This window comes from Anomalospiza imberbis, chromosome 7 (assembly GCF_031753505.1).
Source record: "Anomalospiza imberbis isolate Cuckoo-Finch-1a 21T00152 chromosome 7, ASM3175350v1, whole genome shotgun sequence".
In the NCBI taxonomy this organism is placed as follows: Eukaryota; Metazoa; Chordata; class Aves; order Passeriformes; family Viduidae; genus Anomalospiza; species Anomalospiza imberbis.
In genome coordinates this window covers 17,236,633-17,254,804 of record NC_089687.1, presented here as the reverse complement: position 1 = coordinate 17,254,804, position 18,172 = coordinate 17,236,633, and the positions used below count along the sequence as shown (strand labels likewise).

Genomic DNA, 18,172 nt, shown 5'->3' with positions numbered 1-18,172 from the left:
TAGTGGTCTTGTCTTATTTTATCTGAAATGCAATTTCCTTCTACTTTCAGGCTTGGGGAAATATGATGGTTCACCGAGGTCTTGACCTGCCTTGTCTAAAAATTAGAAACTTTGTGGTTGTGTTTGCAGACAAGAAAACAACAAATGATATTTTTAAGAAATGGGGAGACCTGCCCATCAGGTTTCCTAGTTTTGATTATGCAGCTCATTTTCCTTCAAGTGATGAAGATTAAGGACTTGGAATGAAAATAGAAGCCCTTTTCAACTTCTCTCTGTTGATCAGAAGCTCCTGTGTCCCATAGAGAATGCTGCATCATAAGCACTGTGAAAGCTCCTGGACGTAAGGAAACTGTCTTGAAGACAAAAAGCGAAACAAGAAAGGAGAAGGACAAAGTCACACAGCTGCTATCTGCACTCCGATTTGTACTCCTGGACAAAGATGGCAAATACACTGCAGTCATATGTATTATGGAGCAAACCTCTGTCTCTTTTCACTACAGAATGACAACACTGTCAAAAGCATATTAGATGACCTGTTGTTAATCCCAGAACATTGAAAAGAGACCTTAAGATATACCATGGTCATTATTTTCTTCATGCTGTAACCATTTTGAAGATACTTTATCTCAAAAGAGGAGCCATGTAAAGAAGATATTAGCCATTATTTCTGAATCACTGTTGCTACATCAATGTTTTCATGACTGAATTCCTCCCTTCATAAATATAGCTGAAAGCTCATACACTTTGACAGACTAAAATTAGGCTTCCCTTAGAAGATATTTCAAGAAATCAAGCCCTTAACATGAAATTGATTATTTTAGTGTCCAAGATCTAGCACATTGCCAAAGTGACTCTCTGTGTGTCGGTTTCATAGGATTGTTAGCCTGGCTACATAATGAGGTCTGTATTTTTTTCAATAAATTGCTATAACTAACGTTTACCAACTGTGATAGTGTTAATTCTCTTCCACTGGAAGTATTTAGGTGGTAATAATACCATAGCTTCACCCTAGAAATTTAAAGGATGGTAGTATTCTGACTGTAAAAATAGCATAATGTTTCACCATATTTATCTCATGAAGAGATTTCTCCCTCCCCCCCACCCACCCTTTGCAAGTAAGATATGGGAGAGTGGAAGGAACGTTTATTTGTTGTTACAACAGTAACTGAATTAATTAAATTAATTATTAGAATAGCCTCTTGGGAAATCATTCAGATATGATTCATCATCCGGATCATATCTGGATTTCTTTGTTAATGAGTTGTTACAGGTACATAAATGCAATATAATACACTGTACATAGCATTTTCAAGTATCTGAATTAGTTTATTCAGTACTTTTAAATAAGTATAAAACATTGGTAAAATACTATATCATTTCATAGATTGCTGCTGGGTCTTCAATCAAATAAATTTCCATGCTGAGTAGATTTTCTGAAATCTGAGCTTTTTATACTTCCCTTTACTGAAGCAACGAAAGTATATGCAGATGAATTTCTGCACATGTGCTACAGACCTGTGTGACAAACATACCTGGGCTTCTTGTAGTTCACCTGGGTGCTGTTGTTATACTCCCAGTTCCTAGCGTGACTCTGCCACATTGTCACCAAAGCTTAGAGTGTTTGCACAATCTCACTTCAGCATAATGCGTAATGAACCTCAAATTAATCCTGCTGGTGTGTAGGGTAATGAATTTCCAGTCAAGTTATTTTCTCTGAATGGGGCTGTAAAACACACCCATATTGCCCATCCAGGAAGTGTGAATTTGTAAAAAACAAGCTAAATTGCTTATGTTCTGCTTAGCTCTGCATTTATTGCCTTTAGGGATCCAACGTCCAACAGGGAGTGTGACAAATCCTGGTTGTATTTACTACATACAGCTTTTATTAGTTCACAGATGTGGAAAGAAGAAAGTCATTGGAGTTTTGTCTGTGTGTGGCTGCTTAAGAACTGGATCCACCTCAGTTGTATGTTCACTGCTGCGTCTCCTTTTGGTTTGATGTCTCACACAACCTACATCTGTAAATCTGTCTTTCCTCACATGTGAAGAGTAAATACTTTAGTAACCTTCCAGTAGTTGCATAACTGGTTGGATAGCTGCTGGCCAAACTGAGTATGTTTCCTGTTCCATAATTTGTCCAGTTCTCCAAGTGACTTACCCTCTTTCTACCTTTCTTACACTTTTATTTCTTAAGAGAATGGGTTCCTTTTGTTGCAGAAGTTAGGAAGAGTTTGGCTGTTGAGAGAATTACTGTTTGCTTCTTCACTGGTGCTAATCTAAACAGTCCAGAGAAGGGAGTTCAGGCATCAGCAGCAGTTCTACAAAGCTTGTAAATGTCATTCTCTGACAGGTAATTTTTTTCTTCTAATCCGCAGCCATTGTGAATCTTATTAAAACTCATGCCTATATAATTTCATTTCTGAAGCAGACAAATACATAGTATGCAGCATAAAGTAATTTTGTAAAGCTTTTTAGATCATGTGAGATTGAATCATTTCCTTTGAAGCATTCTCTAAGTATGCATTCATTATGCACATATTTGGAATGGAAAACTAGCCTGATCAAAAACCTACATTTGCAATTTTGTGTTGTCAGAAATAACCAATGTTGGTAGGAAAAAAAAGTATTTCCCGAACCATGTTATTGAAAATACAAACAGCATTAATTATGGAATGCTAGGAAATAAGTAGCAGTTTGGAAATATGAATATGAAGCATGAGTTACAAGGGGAAAAATTCTTTTGTCACAATTCTTTTCTGTTATGGAAATTTTGAGTAGCTGCAGTTTTATCTTGTTAGGAAAACTACTGGTTTTGAGCTGAGTTCTGCCCTTATTAGACAGTCCGTTTTAGCATAACAAACAATATACATGAACAATGTATATACAAAAAATAAATATACAAAAATTGTATAAACAAATATCTACATAAACAGTATATTTTAGCCTTCTCAGCCTTTTTGTCCTGCATGTCTTACATGACCCTGTGTGTGTGTCTCTGTCCCCGTGTGTGTCCCCGTGCCCGTGTGTGTGTCCCTGTCCCCATGCCCCCGTGTGTGTGTCCCTGTCCCCGTGTGTCCCCGTACCCGTGTGTGTATCCCTGTCCCCGTGTGTCCCTGTCCCCGTGTGTGTGTCCCTGTCCCCGTGTGTCCCCGTACCCGTGTGTGTATCCCTGTCCCCGTGTGTGTGTCCCCCTGTCCCCGTGAGTGTGTCCCTGTCCCCGTGCCCGTGTGTGTGTCCCTGTCCCCGTGTGTCCCTGTCCCCGTGTGTCCCTGTCCCCCCGTGTGTCCCTGTGCCCGTGTCTGTGTCCCTGTCCCCGTGTGTCCCCGTACCCGTGTGTGTGTCCCTGTCCCCGTGTCCCCGTGTGTGTGTCCCTGTCCCCATGCCCCCGTGTGTGTATCCCTGTCCCCGTGTGTCCCTGTCCCCGTGTGTGTGTCCCTGTCCCCGTGTGTGTATCCCTGTCCCCGTGTGTCCCTGTCCCCCCGTGCCCGTGTGTGTGTGCGGAGTGCCGCCAGGGGGCGCGGTGCCGGGCCCTGGCGGGCAGCGCTGCCGCGGGGGCGGGGCCGGGTCCCTCGGGCCGGGCCCCTCGGTCCGGGTCCCTCGGGTCCCTCGGGCCGGGTCCCTCGGGCCGGGCCCCTCGGTCCGGGTCCCTCGGGTCCCTCGGGCCGGGTCCCTCGGGCCGGGCCCCTCGGGTCCCTCGGGCCGGGTCCCTCGGGCCGGGCCCCTCGGGCCGGGTCCCTCGGGCCCCTCGGGCCGGGCCCCTCGGGCCGGGCCCCTCGGGCCGGGTGCCTCGGGCCGGGCCCCTCGGTCCGGGTCCCTCGGGCCGGGCCGGGCGGGGTTCGGCGGCAGCCGCGGCATGTGAGGATCGTCGGGGACCGGGCACGGCGGACTAGTTCTTCCCTTTGCCAGCCTTTCTCCGCTCTCCTGAGGGATGGCTTATGTAACCTGACACTGCGGTCTCCAGAGTTTTCCCAGTTTTCGGCTGACCTCATTTCAGTGGGCTAAATAAAATAGGTGTAATTGGCGGTTGGAGAACTATTTCAGAATTTCCGCTGGGCTTGTATGTATTTACTTCTGTAAGCTCTCCTACGTAGCCTATAGATCTGCATAGTTTTCAGGGAAAAACAGCAATTCTCACATGTGGAAGACATTAAACAGTATTGTTTCTGCTGCTTGTTTTGCATTCTTGTGCCATCATTTATTATTTCTAAAAGTAAACATGTGTGAATTCCACATAAGCAATGAAGCTATTGGATTTTCTTCTAATTTCTCTGTAGAGAGTAGAAATACGGTCATGACTATGTCCTGAGAATGTGGGGATTGCCAAAAAAACACAGTAGATACTTTTCAGAGAAAAACAGTGCATGCCAAGTATCTGATGAGTCAAAAAACCTCAAGTTAGTGTGAGCAGATGTTGGTTACAGCTCACATTGATGGGAAGTACATAATCACCACCCCGATAGCCTCCCACTGTCCGCTTCTGCTCCAAGAACTTCCCCAAAAGTGTGGTTTCAATTTTATGGAAAGCCTTTGAAATTTGGCACAGTTTCCAAAAGTATGTAGGAAAAAAAAGTCTGCCAGAGGTTTGGCCTCCAACTGTGAAAACAGACACTGCCTTTTCAAACTCCTCTCCTAGATCTACTGACCAACACCCAGAAGAGAGAATTTACATTCTTTTAGAATACGACAGGAGAATGAAGGTCTGTATGCTCCTGAATTCAACTTTTGGTAGCATTTACATCATTTGTTTTAAACTGTCAGCTGCTAGACAAGGCCAACTCTGATGTGAAAATATTTGCTTTAAAGGAGAAGGAAAGGGAAGTCTTTTATATGTACTGCAGGGATGTTTTTTGCTTGTTGCTAGGACCGATTACAGCAGTTAGAGAGAAGGAGGATTTCATTATTTACCAGCCATGGAAGCAAACTTCAGGCAATATTAAAAATGTAATTATTGTTTGTTTCTGTTCTGCAGACCCGGCTAAAAATCATATTTGGTGTGGTTATATGCCTTTTGCTTTCCTTATTACTTATGTGTATTATACTGCTTCCATCAAAAGGTAAGGTATTTCTAACCTAATGTAGTGTATAATGCAGTATCTTTGGCTATTGTGGCTTCTAAAGTTCACCAAAGTTTATCAAATCATGTTTAGGATTGTCCTGTCAGAATTGTTATGGCTTTATCACTTTGCAGAAATGTACTGACAGCTGAAATATCCTGAAGGTAGAATTGAAATGCCAGCAGATGTTGAAACAAGGAACTCCTTGAAGTGAAAAGCACCTGAATTAACTTCACTGTGCATGATATATAATGTTCTTAGTCACAGCTGCAAAAATAATTCTCAGATCTTCTCATATTATTTTTCTGTGTTAGGGGTTAGGAGAGTTTCCCAAACAGTTAGTAATTTTCTTTAGCTTAATGAACTTGCATTTGGTTTTAAATGCTTGTGTAATAATTACAGAAGTTCTGTATCCTATTACAAGTTAATTTTTTTTTTTTTTTTGTAGATGGGATATGATGAATTATTTGTGAATATATTCAAGCTTGCATTTGAAAATTAAAGTCAGCATTGTATAAAATAGGGATGGATAGTTTGCTCTAGAATTATAATGCCAGCTGTAGGTAAATCAACACAGTGTGGTCTGCTGAGTGCTCTGGTGAAGCTGGAAATGAGTTTTGAAATTTTGAACATGAGTGGCACTGACTTGATGGCTATTGTTTTCTGTGACAAGTTAGGAACGGCAATAGAAGTATTTACATGACCTTACCACTAGAGCAGATTACTTTAATGCCTCTGAAATAATTAAAATATTAATAAAAGGCTTATATTCCAGTAAGACTATCTATTTAAAGGACATTTTTTTGGTTATTATTCCTTTTTGTGTGTGAACAGGGGGACTGAGATGGAGAAACGGTTTTGTATTTACAACTAAATGTTATAAAATCAACCATCTGCTTAAGTCTTGTGAAAGTTAAGTCCTGCAGTTAATATGCAGGTTTTGTGAAAGGTGAAATCTCTTTCGTATCTGATATTTCTGTGACTAATGTTTATCCTGGGTTGTTGAGAGAAGTGTTGAAGGTTTCTGAAGGAGTTAGGGATGATTCTGTTATGCAGCATTTTAATATGAGGATAGATATATATCAGTTATATATATATATCTATAGATAGATATAGATATGCATATATATTATGCAGTGCTGGAAGAGATAGCGCCTCAGAGTGATAGGTTTGACTTTACTGTCAATAGTGGGGTGCCAGATTTTTTTTGTCTAGCTAAGCATGGTCAAATCTGAGCTTTCACTACAGGGTAAATGCATGGTATCAAGTCAGACTTACTCCCATCAGATCTGCATTTTATGACAGACAAGACAGAATATTTTAATGAGATTTAAATTTAAAAAATAGTAGTGAGGGAACAAAGAGGTTGGAGACCAAGGATCAGTTTGGCGGCCTGAAGAAGCTGATGATGGATGGTACTGTAGGAAAAAGTGAATGTGTGTTTTTTGTTGTCAAATACAGCTCACTGGCCTCTTCAGTACCTTAGCAATTATGGAGAACTCCTGTCATGTCTCTTGGAATAGTGACTCGATAACCAGTCATACCAAACATCATCTTTAGATCCAGTAGGATGATAAAGAAATTATCTTACTTCATAGGATGCTTTTGGAGGAGCATTTTATACAATTGAAGAACACAGAGTTATGTCCAACACACAATTAGGTTGGATGTGTCAGATTATGGCTTCTTATTCTCAGGTGGAGCTGCAAGTGCTGCAGTTACCTGTTTAAATACCTTAACCTTTTTGAATTCTAAGTAGTCTACTGATAAGTTGTAAATAGAAGAAATATAAATTAATTTTGCAGTTACAAATTTTGTGAGCTGGAGACAGACAGGAAATGGCTACACAGCTGGAATGTTGTTTGTACATTCCGGCTTTACCACTGCTCAACTGAAAGGATGTGGCACTCTAGAAAGACAATTAATTGCATATGAGAAATGTATAGACACAGCACAAATAAATTTCTACTTAAGAAATCTGCAAAGAAAAATGGAAGAAGCATTTAGTTCTGGTTTTGTCTGCTAAGATTCTAGTCATTTAATGTTCTTCAGACTTATCAAATTGTGGTAGGTGGTTTCGATTTACACATGCAAGTGTATAAAAATGTCAAAAATTCTCAAAAGTTAACAGCAAAATAATTTTTTGAGAGGATATTAAGAGGGAAATGCAACTGCAAGTATTAGACAATTTCTGTGGGGCTCAGAAGAGGAGGGTGGGCAATATCAGTGTAGCAAATGGAATACATGCCTAAGAAATCACTGACCATTTCTTGAGACATCTTTGAGTTAGGAATGTGTGGTGGGATTTACCTGACAGTGATAACCCAGCTATGATACTGCAACTCCAAATGGTTCAGAAAGGAGCTTTTCACTTGTACACTGGTATACCTAGTCCTTTTCTGCAGCATAAACAATAAAATACCTGTCTGCAGTTGAGAAGCAATAGCAGAACCACAGGCAGAGTTACAATTAACTGTTTGTATTGCTTAGGCTTCAAATTGATCTCTTCTGCTGTTTTTAATGAATGTCCAAAGTCATGTCTATCAAAATTTCTGTTCCTTATGTACTCTTGGCCTAGGCCTGAGGCTCAATCCCTGTTTCTCTGATTTCCCAGGTGAGGTCATAGAGCTTACTGTTCAGCCACAAAGTGGCGAGCAGTCAGTTTCTTAGGAAGAGGTAGTGTTCTCTGCATCTCCTCAGCCAAATCTGAAAGTGGAAAAGCAGGTTTAGTTGACGTGAGTTCATGCTGAGTGTGACCAAAGTCTTGGAGCAGGGTCAGGAGTGTTGGAATTAATTTCTGGAGCTAAATTGAGTTTTACGTTTCCTCATGTTGGAGGAGCTTGTACTTCAGCTATTCAGCATCAGACCACAGAGATGAGAATGGGAATTCTAGTCCAGAAGCAGACAATAATACCATACTAATACCATAGAGTTTTCTTTTGTCATGTCCTCTACTTGATGTTTAGCAGCGGATGCTAAACAAAATACTTATAAAAATACATATATGTTAAATACATATAAAATGCATATATATATATATATAAATATATATATATATATACATACATATAAAAATAACTATATGCAGAAGCAACAATACCTTCTGATTATTATGTATGCTCACTGTAATTTGACAAAACAAGACACAATTTATAAGGATGCACGTTAGAACATGTGGAATAAGCCATAAGCCAGGAGACCTTTGAAATACAAAGAGTTGTGTTGGTTTACCCATATGCAGTCTTTGAAACTGAATAATCCTGGTAATACAAACAGAATTTCACAGTGAAGGAGTGATGTACATAAAGTTAATCTGTGTTTAATATAACTGCAAGTTATATTAATTGCAAATTTTGCTTTATTAAGTTTTTTCATGGCAGTGAACTGAAAGGTAAAGGAGAAGCTATCTGCATAAAACCAGTGATAATTATTAGATGTTTACAGATTTCTATCACTACAATTATACATGTAAGTGCAATACACTTAAATGTATGAGTTAGTAATTATGATCATTGAATATATAAAACAAGTTACACTGTGAAGCAAAATAACCAGTGCACAGAGAAATGCAGAACTGCACCCTGTAAATTAGAGGAAATGGACCACAAAGGATTAAAACTGAGGCAGTGGGGTGGTGAAAGAAAGTGAACAAAGCTGAAATTTGGTAAGCTTTCATTTCTGTGGTTAGCTCTGCTGTTTGCTTCCTTTTCATCCATGGGCATTTGTTTTCATCCCTCCTATCTCACAGGGAAACAAGCCACAATGAAAGAATTTGCCAAGCCTACCAATAGCCATCCAAATTAATGCCTATAGAGTGCTGCAGATACATAGAGTACTTTTTGTGTTAGTGTCTGGTTTGTGAGCAGAGATTTCAGATACTGTTATTGAACAAGTCTCTAGTTACAGAAGAAACAATCAGCAATAATTGTGGGAAACTATTGGAGATGCTGCTGCTATCTTCTATTGCCTCAAAACAAGCATTCCAAATTTTAAATACTCAAGTGAGAAATAGTTTTCAAATTTTTTGCAGTACAGTGGTAGAAGTTCAGATCTTAGTGGGCACATTTTGAAAATCAGCAGTCATAATAAATATTCATTGAATATTAAGTATGTAAGGGTGAAATTGCTAACACAGGGAAGGTTTAAATTAGAGCTCTGAAAATTAGATCCGTGATGAGAAGTTTGGGATATTGCTTGTCTCTTAAGATGAAAGAAGGAACCAGGTACCAGATTAAGGTATCAAAACGGACTGCAAATTTTAAGCTTTCTATACAAACAAGCTTGGAAATAGATCTTGATTTCTTTTTCTAATAAGCTTATTAACTTAGAGAATTTTAACTGAGAGGTAGTGATAAGTAATCATCATTCAACATAACTAGAAATGGATTTTTGGAATTATCTTCTGAACATTTTTTTAAGTCTGCCATCTTCTATGTTTATCATTAGTGCATCAAAGATCTGTAACATGCAGTCATAGTATTAGCAAGAGGAATTAACTTCTTATTGAACTTCTTGGGATATTTTCTGGCTATACTGCTAGCTCAGAGTTTATAGGGACAGGTTTTTGCCTCTGAATTGGCATTCGGTTTTATTCCTTGTGACAGCTTTCTTCTGCATTAGTGCAGACTTGGCTTGTGTCACCAGTCATCCTGACATGTGTATTCTACAGTAAATAATAGTCACTTAGCAGAAGAAAATATGTGTTATCATTACAAAGTACCATAGAAGGCAATATGAAGAAACATTTCCCAGGAAGTCAGTGTGATCTTAACAGAGAGGGCAACTAATGAGCAAGTGATGGAGCATGATATGAAACCTGAGAGCAACGAGTCATCTTGATTATCTGTCATCTGAGAGCTCTGAAGGAACAAACAGGGGAGGTGGCAAAGATCTACTAAGCTGCAGTGTGACATCTCTACTACCTCTGAAAACCCTGGCAGAAGTCTTTTTGATTTTTAAGGAGGAAGCATAGCGTCCAGAATGCCTAGACCTGAAAGCTGCCATTATTATGCTGTTGAACTTTAAAAATTGGCCTTTATCAGAACAGTTCATGTGTCTTTTGAGGATTAATTATTTTGATTACTCTCAGTCTTGTGAATTACAGATTCTACACAGGAACTGCACAGCATCTTCTCACTCTTCTTATCCAGCACTCTTCTTATCCAGTTGATTGACCTTGAATTTTCTTTTAAAATCTGCCCTAGCTTAAGCTGTTTAGCTTTGGGAAAAAATATAACGAGACAAGATCCAGAAAACCAGCCTCCACTTCTGGCATTATTTTAATACAGTTATCTGACCTGCTTAGAAATCAAATATTTGAGTACCTGTCTTCTTTCAAGAATCATTGTCAATTTTCTTTTGCAGCATTAAATAGAAAGTTTAAGTTTGGGTTCACTCATTCATTACTTTCCAGCATTATTTTTACCTGTATTCCTTCATCGATGTTTTTCATGTGACTACTAAGAAATATATGTGAATGGTGATTATTTTGCAAGCCATCTTCTAACAATGGTTAATGAGGCATGTACAAAATTTGGAAGTTAGGGTTTGCATCCTGTTGTTTGACCATTAGTTGAATGTGTGAAGGTCCTGATTAAAATAGTTGCCTCTACAAGTTCATGAAACCCATGCTTAAAAAAAGTTAAAAACACCAAGCAAACTTTGTCTTTTGTGTGGGAAAGGCTTATGTGGACTCACAGGGTCTTCAGGTAAATGTATCTGCGTTAATAAATGGTTGAAATAAATGAGTTTGTCTAGTTAATTTTGCATTCCCAAAATGAGTCTTTCAGAGGCTAAAGGAGCTTATCAGAACAGTAACAGGGAACTTTCCTTTCTGCTTCACCTATGTTTTGCAAATCTCCAGGACTATGGTATCCTCAGTGCTGCACGGCACTAAATACAGAAAAAACAAAACACTGGACTAATAAATTTTTTCCCTCTTGTCATTAACATAAAATTTTTGTCTTATGCTTAGTTGTCAACACAGATGATGGTCCTAGAGCTCTTACCTTGGAGGATTATTTGAATGGAAACTTCCAATATAAAACATTTTTTCCATATTGGGTGTCAGGTAAGCAAAACCTTTTCTCAAACATAGATAAGACTTTCTAATGTGTATTTCCAGTCTGGTTTACACAGACTGAGAAATGTATTTTCCTTCCAGCTTTACTTTGAATGAATGCTAACTATGAAATTAAACAATGTGTTAGTCAAAACTTATGGTTGAAATTTACTGTTCTGTCAGTCATTCTAGAAAATCCAGGTATTTGATGTTTCCACAGACATGTCTGAGTCAAGTATAAACTATAATTTTACAGGGGCCTTCAGTGTTTTATTTCTTTTACTGTCATATTCATTGCAGCAAGTGAAAGAAATTTGTCAATGTGTCAGTCATTCCTTAAGCAATCTCCTTTCCATGCTTTTCACAGCACTTTTTCACTTACCACTAGTAATGATTGAGGTAGTCTGTCTTACAGGCCCTGTTCTTTGTTTTCAGTAGTACCTGGCTCTGCAATGAGGCCAGCTGGTCTAATTTCATTTAAGGAAGTGCTGACACTGCTGAAATTCCTGAGTTCCAGGATATTGCATAGAAAATAAAGCTGACTTTCTAAGTTCCTTAAGGTGGAGACATGAAGTTAATTGCGGCTGATACAAGTATGTCTGTGTGTGGCTGAAGTGCTGCTCTTGTTATCGTTGAATTGCACAGCCAAGGGAGACTGGAGCTAGCCTGATTACATTCTAGCACACTTACTACTCCCATCTCTGTGCTGCCTCAAGCACTGTTCTCTGCCAGTAGCAAGAAGCATAGTGCCCCTTCACATAAAGTCTCACCAAGCTAGTTTTAGCCCACAATTTTAGAAGTGAAGTAAAGCCTTATGAGTGAGGCATTGCTTGCAGTGGTTCAATTTTACAATTGGCAGTTTGAAGTATGTAGACATCACTTGTATGATTTAAAAATAAGGTCACTGTTTGTTAGAATTCTGTCTGAATGTCTGAAGAATGTAGGCAGCATATCACCTAAACCTAATAGTCTTCTCTCTTTATAGCTTTCTCACTTAGACTTATTTTTCCTTTTAACAGTCACAAAACTCACACAAAAGTCATGCCTTAGATTCCATAGATAGTCATGCCTACAACATTCCATATGTCTACTTCTCTTTTGAAACAAGGAGTTAAAATTGTATATCTCATCCTAAGGGTGATTTTAAACACAAATACTGTTATACAAATCACACAAGAGTGCTCAGAAGATCCAAGGGTGATCTAATTTCCTAAAAATGAACATCTTCACACTATTTCAGGCTCCTATTTAACTTTTAGTTTTGTTTTCTAGCTACACCAAATATGTAATTCATTCTCTCTGTTTAGAGCAGTGAAAATAATAATCTGAAACTAAAATTCTGATCTTTATTCTCTGCCAAACTATATCTCAGATCTTGAGCAAAGGCAGGGTTAAATTCTATTTTCAATGAGGCCCACTCACCCTTATTTTGTAGGACTCTTGTGAGTAAGGGCAGAGTAATGCAGTATCAGTTGTGTGGTGCTGCTTTTATCTGCAGAATATACAAATGAGAATGTTCTGATAAAATGATAAGCAAAGGTAATTTTCTTTAAAACATTTCCATTTTCATACTGACTTTCCAATGGGTCTCTCACTGGCATTCTTGATCAGACATGAGAATAAAATCTGGCATTTACTTGTAGTTAAATAGTTGATCCTTTGTGCAGTGTATAATCTTGAGAACATACTCAAGAACCCTGAAGACAGTTTCTTGATAACTCTGTACCTCAGCATTGTTAGAAGAAAAACGGTTTTTTATGTAGATGCTGAGACATATTTGCTTAAAACCTATTATTTGAAAGAGGTGTGAATTTATTGATCATAAATGTTGTGTAGTATCTTCTGTGGAGGTAACAAACATTTTATCTTGTTTATAAAGATAATGAGTATCTTCATCAGTCTGCAGAGGATGATATTATTCTCTACAATGTTGAAATTGATTATGCAACCACCATCATGACAAACAGCACAATGGTACGTACCTTTTTCATTAATAAAAAGGCAGAAAAATGCAGTTGTATTTCAAGTTACAGTTTAAAAGTCGGTGAGACTAGAATCTAATCTACTTAATTTTTCAGAAACAAGTAAATGCTTCAAATTATGTGATGTCATCAGACCAATATTTCATAGCTCTGGAAAGCAATTATTCAAAGGTAATTATTTTAATATACCTCTTAATGTAATGTTTAATTTTATGCAGTATTTTTTTATTGTGTTTACCATAGATAAATGTTTCTTGGTATTTTCTTGAGAAGGGAAAAGGCTGTGAGGGGGCAGCTGATTATTTGTAATTAGATTATCTTTTTCAAGGCTAATAATATTCTCTTGCTTCATTTATGCAGCTGTGGAGATACTCTTATACAGCATCATATCACATTTATGATCTCATAAATGGGTAAGACCTGATATTTCTTACAGAGAGCTGTGGTGCATACACTGTAGTGATGGGCTTGCAAGCATTCATTCCAAAACCATAGTAATGTGACTACCAACTTGCTTTGCTTTTGCATAAATCTGTCAGGTTACTTGTTTGCTTGAGAACAAAAAATGTTCTCTAGGAAAAATCATATATTCTTTTTATCTGGATTGATTTCTATTTCATGTCCTAAAACTTTCACTGCTCAATATTCTCATTTGTTACCATCCCCTTCCACTAATTCATTCCTTTTATCATTGGTCTAATCTTCAGCTTCCCTATAACTCTTGTAACAGCCCACCCTGCATTCCTCAAAAGTCTATAGCTTCTCCAATGGCATTTGGTCTCTTTCCCAAGATTGCCCAAAACACTCCCCTTTCCATCCAAATCCAAAGGAAGCCATCTGCCTCTGCAGTCACCTTTTTATGCTGAAAGCAGCAGTGTGACCAAATGTGCTTAGTTCTGAGCAACAGGGGCTGCACTGAGCTGCAGCATTCTTGGGAAACTGTTGGCTCAGGATGACAGGAAGAAGTTGCTGCAAGCTGCTGTGAGTAGAGAGGTACTGCATGTGAGTTGGGATCCTCAACAAATGCTGGGTGTGTTGCTGTCGTGCCTGCCTCAGTGCATGCTGAGTTCACATTTCCCAATAACCTGCTGAGACTGTAACATAGACTGCAGCTACAGCAAATGACTGTAGGTGCTTGTGCAGCATTTGAAAGCAGATAAGGTTGGCTCCTTAGGCTGTTGAATAGGTTTTCAAAGAACTAAGTTTAAGCCTTTGCCAGCACTGGTGCACACACTGTTAACTGCATGTCTCTGCCTGCCTTAATTGTGCATTGCTCAAGAAACAATACGCAGTTAGAAAATAACTTCATGACTTTTTTATTAATATACAGTATAATGATCCATTTGCACTGTGCACAAAAAGCCATCTCAACTTCTTTCCTTTTTTTAGTGGTTTTGTAACAGAAAATCAGCTTCCACATAAAATTCAGTATATATCCTGGTCACCCGTTGGACACAAATTGGTTAGTAAAGATAATTAAGTGCTAGAATGAATTTGCTTTGTATGGCTAAAAGACATTTATCTGCCTTTGGTTTTTATTTTCTTAGGCCATCTTTTTGACAGGCCTGTGCTTATTAATCTTGGTTATGAGAAATAATGACAAAGAAAAGTTTTAACTTGTTCAGATTTTACTGTCTGTGTCTCGAGAGAAGAATAATCCATGTTCTCAGGTACATTATGTGTTTCAGTTTGCTCACCAGTCTTTATCCAGAATTGACCAAGATAACTTTATATAAGATTAAATGCAGTTTCAAGGCCTGAAAACCAATTGGTTTCCCTTTGCTGCTGAGTAGCACATGAATTTAAAATGGAGATTTACAGATGCAGGATTTAAAATCTGTTCTAAAATTTTTACCGAACATAGAATTTGGCCTGCAATGTATAATTTATTTGCTGAGGTACCAACTCTTGCAGAATTTACAAGGGCTATTAGTGTACCATTTCCCATTTTGTATTTATTAGGTCTTGCTAGTGTAATGTAGGAGTATTGACTGCAGATCTTGCTCTAATCCTGTTTTTGCCTGTACTCTTAAAAAAAACTTTCTTGTCTTTAGGTATATGTATATCAGAATAATATCTATTTGAAACAAAGTCCTAGAGAGGCACCAGTTAAAATAACTAGTGATGGAAAACAGAATGAAATATTTAATGGGATTCCTGACTGGGTCTATGAAGGTAAGTAAATCTTGAAGTGCAAGATGATAAATACTTTGTTTAGATTGGTTCCGGTTTGCACAATCCATTTTAAAATGTCTCTGATGATACTCTTTTTTTTTTCAGCCCTAAGGATTACTTCTTTTCCATATGGTATTTACTGTACAATGTATGAATTTTGTATTCATAACACATAACCAAAATCCTGAGTGTTTGTTGCTGAAACTGTATCAGAACTCTACAAAGTTGTCTTCGTTCTGATGCAAAGGCAGAGGCTGGGAATTAAGATTTAAAGTTTTAATTTCAGTGCATCCAAAAAAAACTTTAAAAAAACCTACACACAGGAAAGTTTCAAGTGAATTAAGTGGGACCTGTGTGCATGTTTTGAAATGTTTGGTGTTATTTATTTAGTGTAACTGTCTTTATGTGTCTAGATTGCTGAGTAGAGTGCTAAAATAGATTAGGAAGGTAGATTGCAGTTATAAACATTTTTCTTTTTCCTCAGAGGAAATGCTAGCAACAAAATATGCACTGTGGTGGTCTCCAAGTGGAAGATATTTAGCATATGTACAATTTAATGATTCTGACATACCAGTTATTGAATATTCATATTTTGGTGAGGACCAGTATCCTAGAAAAATAATTATCCCATATCCAAAGGTATGTTCTATCATTCTTTTGACTTCCTTTCTGTTGAGAAATGAGTTACAACAATGAGAAAATTAGGTGTGCTGAATTCCTTAAGTATTGCCGGTGGTTAAATCTGTTGTGACTTAAGTAAAAGAAAACAAGCTTGGTCTAAGTTCTGAACAGCTGTTCAGGTTGCAACAGGTACATACAAAATTTTAAATATAATATTAAAATATATTTTATATTTTATATACTTTAAATGTAATATCAGTGAAATAAATGGAATTACTCATTTAGGTTAAAAGCATGTGCAAAAGTGCTTAATATTTTTCAATTCAGTTTACTTATTCTGGTGTGTAAACTATGCAGTTATTATTTTTCATTATAGTTAATAAATTATGAGACTAAGTTTTTTTTTTTTAATATATTTTTAAAATAAAGGCTTCACTTTATTTGCACACTTCATAGTGCTTTTTGATCTCAAGGGGCTTTGGATTTTAATTGCTTTCAAGTGCCAGATCTAAGGCAACAAGGTTTTGGTTGGCATTTCTTCAGCATGTATTAGAAAGCTCTCCTGACTCTTACCATGTTCATATGATTGCAAGGGATCATGTTAATGTATTTAAAGAATTTGCTCACCTGTCAGCTGGGTCACAGTTCTAAAGTAAAACTGCATGGTTTAGACCACACATGGAGAAGAATTTAGAAACTGATAACATATGCAGTGAAGAAGCAGCCATGAAATCAGTTTAAGCAACCATTTCCCAGTTGGGATGTCAAACAGCACTTGCAATCATGTGAATAAACTGGAGTTTTATGCTGAAGTCTGTAACATGTGCTGCAAAGACCCCCACTGCAAACAGAACAATCGTTACCACCAAGCACATTTTCTGTAGAGAAAGGCACTAAACTCAAATGTGTAAAAGGTTTTCTTCTCTCTATATATATATAAACATAAATTATAGAAAACTAAGTATGTACTACTGCTGCAGTGTCACTCAGATCTTATAAGATTTTTTGCTCTATTGTACTCAACTGAATTCATATTTTGTAACCGATCTACTTTGCTGCAAAAAGTGTTTTGATGTTCCTCAATCTGAATTATTCAGAGCATGGTTTCAATAACCTAAAACATTTTCTTTGAAGGCTGGAGCTAAAAATCCTACTGTTAAAGTGTTTATTGTAGACACTATTAACTCGGAAGCATTTGGTCCTAAGGAGGTGCCAGTTCCTGCAATCATAGCATCCAGGTAAGAGTGCCCTCAAATATGTCTTTTCTTGGTTAAAAAAAAAGGTTTTGTCCATTTCTTTTAAGCCCTTGAATCTCTGAGTTGTACTTTATCTAACAGTGTACTGTCATATTAAACCCCTAGAAGGATCAGAAGATAACTAGAAAGATTGCATTTTTCTTTTGGCTGTCCATATGATACATTGTTACAGAAGATAAAAAAGTACCCTAAAACAGTGAAAGCTTTGTTGTTGTTTCTAAGAGAGAAATGTGGGGAATGCAATCTGTAGCAATGCTTCCTTACTCCTGTTGTTTAATAACCACCATTTCTCCCTTTGTTTATTTTTTTATATTTTAGCGATCACTATTTTACTTGGCTTACTTGGGTAACAGATACTCGAATCTGTGTGCAGTGGCTGAAGAGAATACAGAATTTTTCAGTTTTAGCTATTTGTGACTTCAAAGAGCATTCAAATACTTGGGACTGTCCAGAGGTAATGAAGTTGGAAATATAAATCTAAAATTGCTGAAATTAGCATTTTTAATCCCTGCCATAATTATATTTTACAGTGTTTTATCACAATAATCTTTTACTAGTAGTGATACCTTTTTCAGTATTTTAATTGCTGGAAGAGGGGTGAAAAATATTAATTACTCTAGGAAAAAAAATCACTACATTTTTTCTTTGTGAGACTTAAATAACAACCAAAACAAGAACAACCACCACCTAAATACTATTGAGAGGCTTTCAGTAATGTTTATTTCCTTCTTGTGTTAGCATCTTCAAAAGTGAAACTATATAAGATCTGTATTTTTTTTAAAGGAAATCTTATTATGCCATGTTGAAATTCCATACTAAGTCTTACTAAATCATGTCCTTTTAGATTAATGTTAGATTATTTGAAAGAACATACACTAGCAGTAAGGCAGCTTTTCTGGAAGAAGAAATTATTCTGTTTTATCAAACCATACAGTTCTAGACAGTAGGCAAATTTTCAGAAACACAATCAGATCTGAAAAGAAAACTTCAGGCTAATTGCAACAGTAACTACATTTGGTTTCA

General features: G+C 37.5%; 2 protein-coding genes across 8 annotated transcripts in view; both read left to right on the top strand.

Annotated features, from left to right (window-relative positions):
* The window catches only part of IFIH1 (interferon induced with helicase C domain 1), a 34,201-nt gene extending 24,841 nt beyond the window's left edge, over positions 1-9,360 (top strand). For 2 of the 4 annotated variants that reach the window (XM_068195678.1, XM_068195677.1), the window contains exon 16: positions 9,330-9,360. In XM_068195678.1, the coding sequence (XP_068051779.1) occupies positions 9,330-9,345 (16 nt within the window). In that variant the 3' untranslated portion in view covers positions 9,346-9,360. Of the gene's footprint in view, positions 1-50; positions 941-9,329 lie in introns of those variants that run through there. The other 2 variants (XM_068195676.1, XM_068195675.1) reach the window with 1 other exon arrangement.
* The window catches only part of LOC137477071 (prolyl endopeptidase FAP-like), a 37,563-nt gene continuing 23,206 nt past the window's right edge, over positions 3,816-18,172 (top strand). The window contains exons 1-11 of one of the 4 annotated variants that reach the window (XM_068195682.1): positions 3,816-4,057; positions 4,970-5,054; positions 11,029-11,124; positions 12,995-13,089; positions 13,194-13,268; positions 13,458-13,510; positions 14,487-14,559; positions 15,152-15,272; positions 15,757-15,911; positions 17,028-17,131; positions 17,468-17,603. In XM_068195682.1, the coding sequence (XP_068051783.1) occupies positions 5,027-5,054; positions 11,029-11,124; positions 12,995-13,089; positions 13,194-13,268; positions 13,458-13,510; positions 14,487-14,559; positions 15,152-15,272; positions 15,757-15,911; positions 17,028-17,131; positions 17,468-17,603 (936 nt within the window). In that variant the 5' untranslated portion in view covers positions 3,816-4,057; positions 4,970-5,026. Of the gene's footprint in view, positions 4,058-4,078; positions 4,698-4,969; positions 5,055-11,028; positions 11,125-12,994; positions 13,090-13,193; positions 13,269-13,457; positions 13,511-14,486; positions 14,560-15,151; positions 15,273-15,756; positions 15,912-17,027; positions 17,132-17,467; positions 17,604-18,172 lie in introns of those variants that run through there. The other 3 variants (XM_068195681.1, XM_068195680.1, XM_068195679.1) reach the window with 3 other exon arrangements.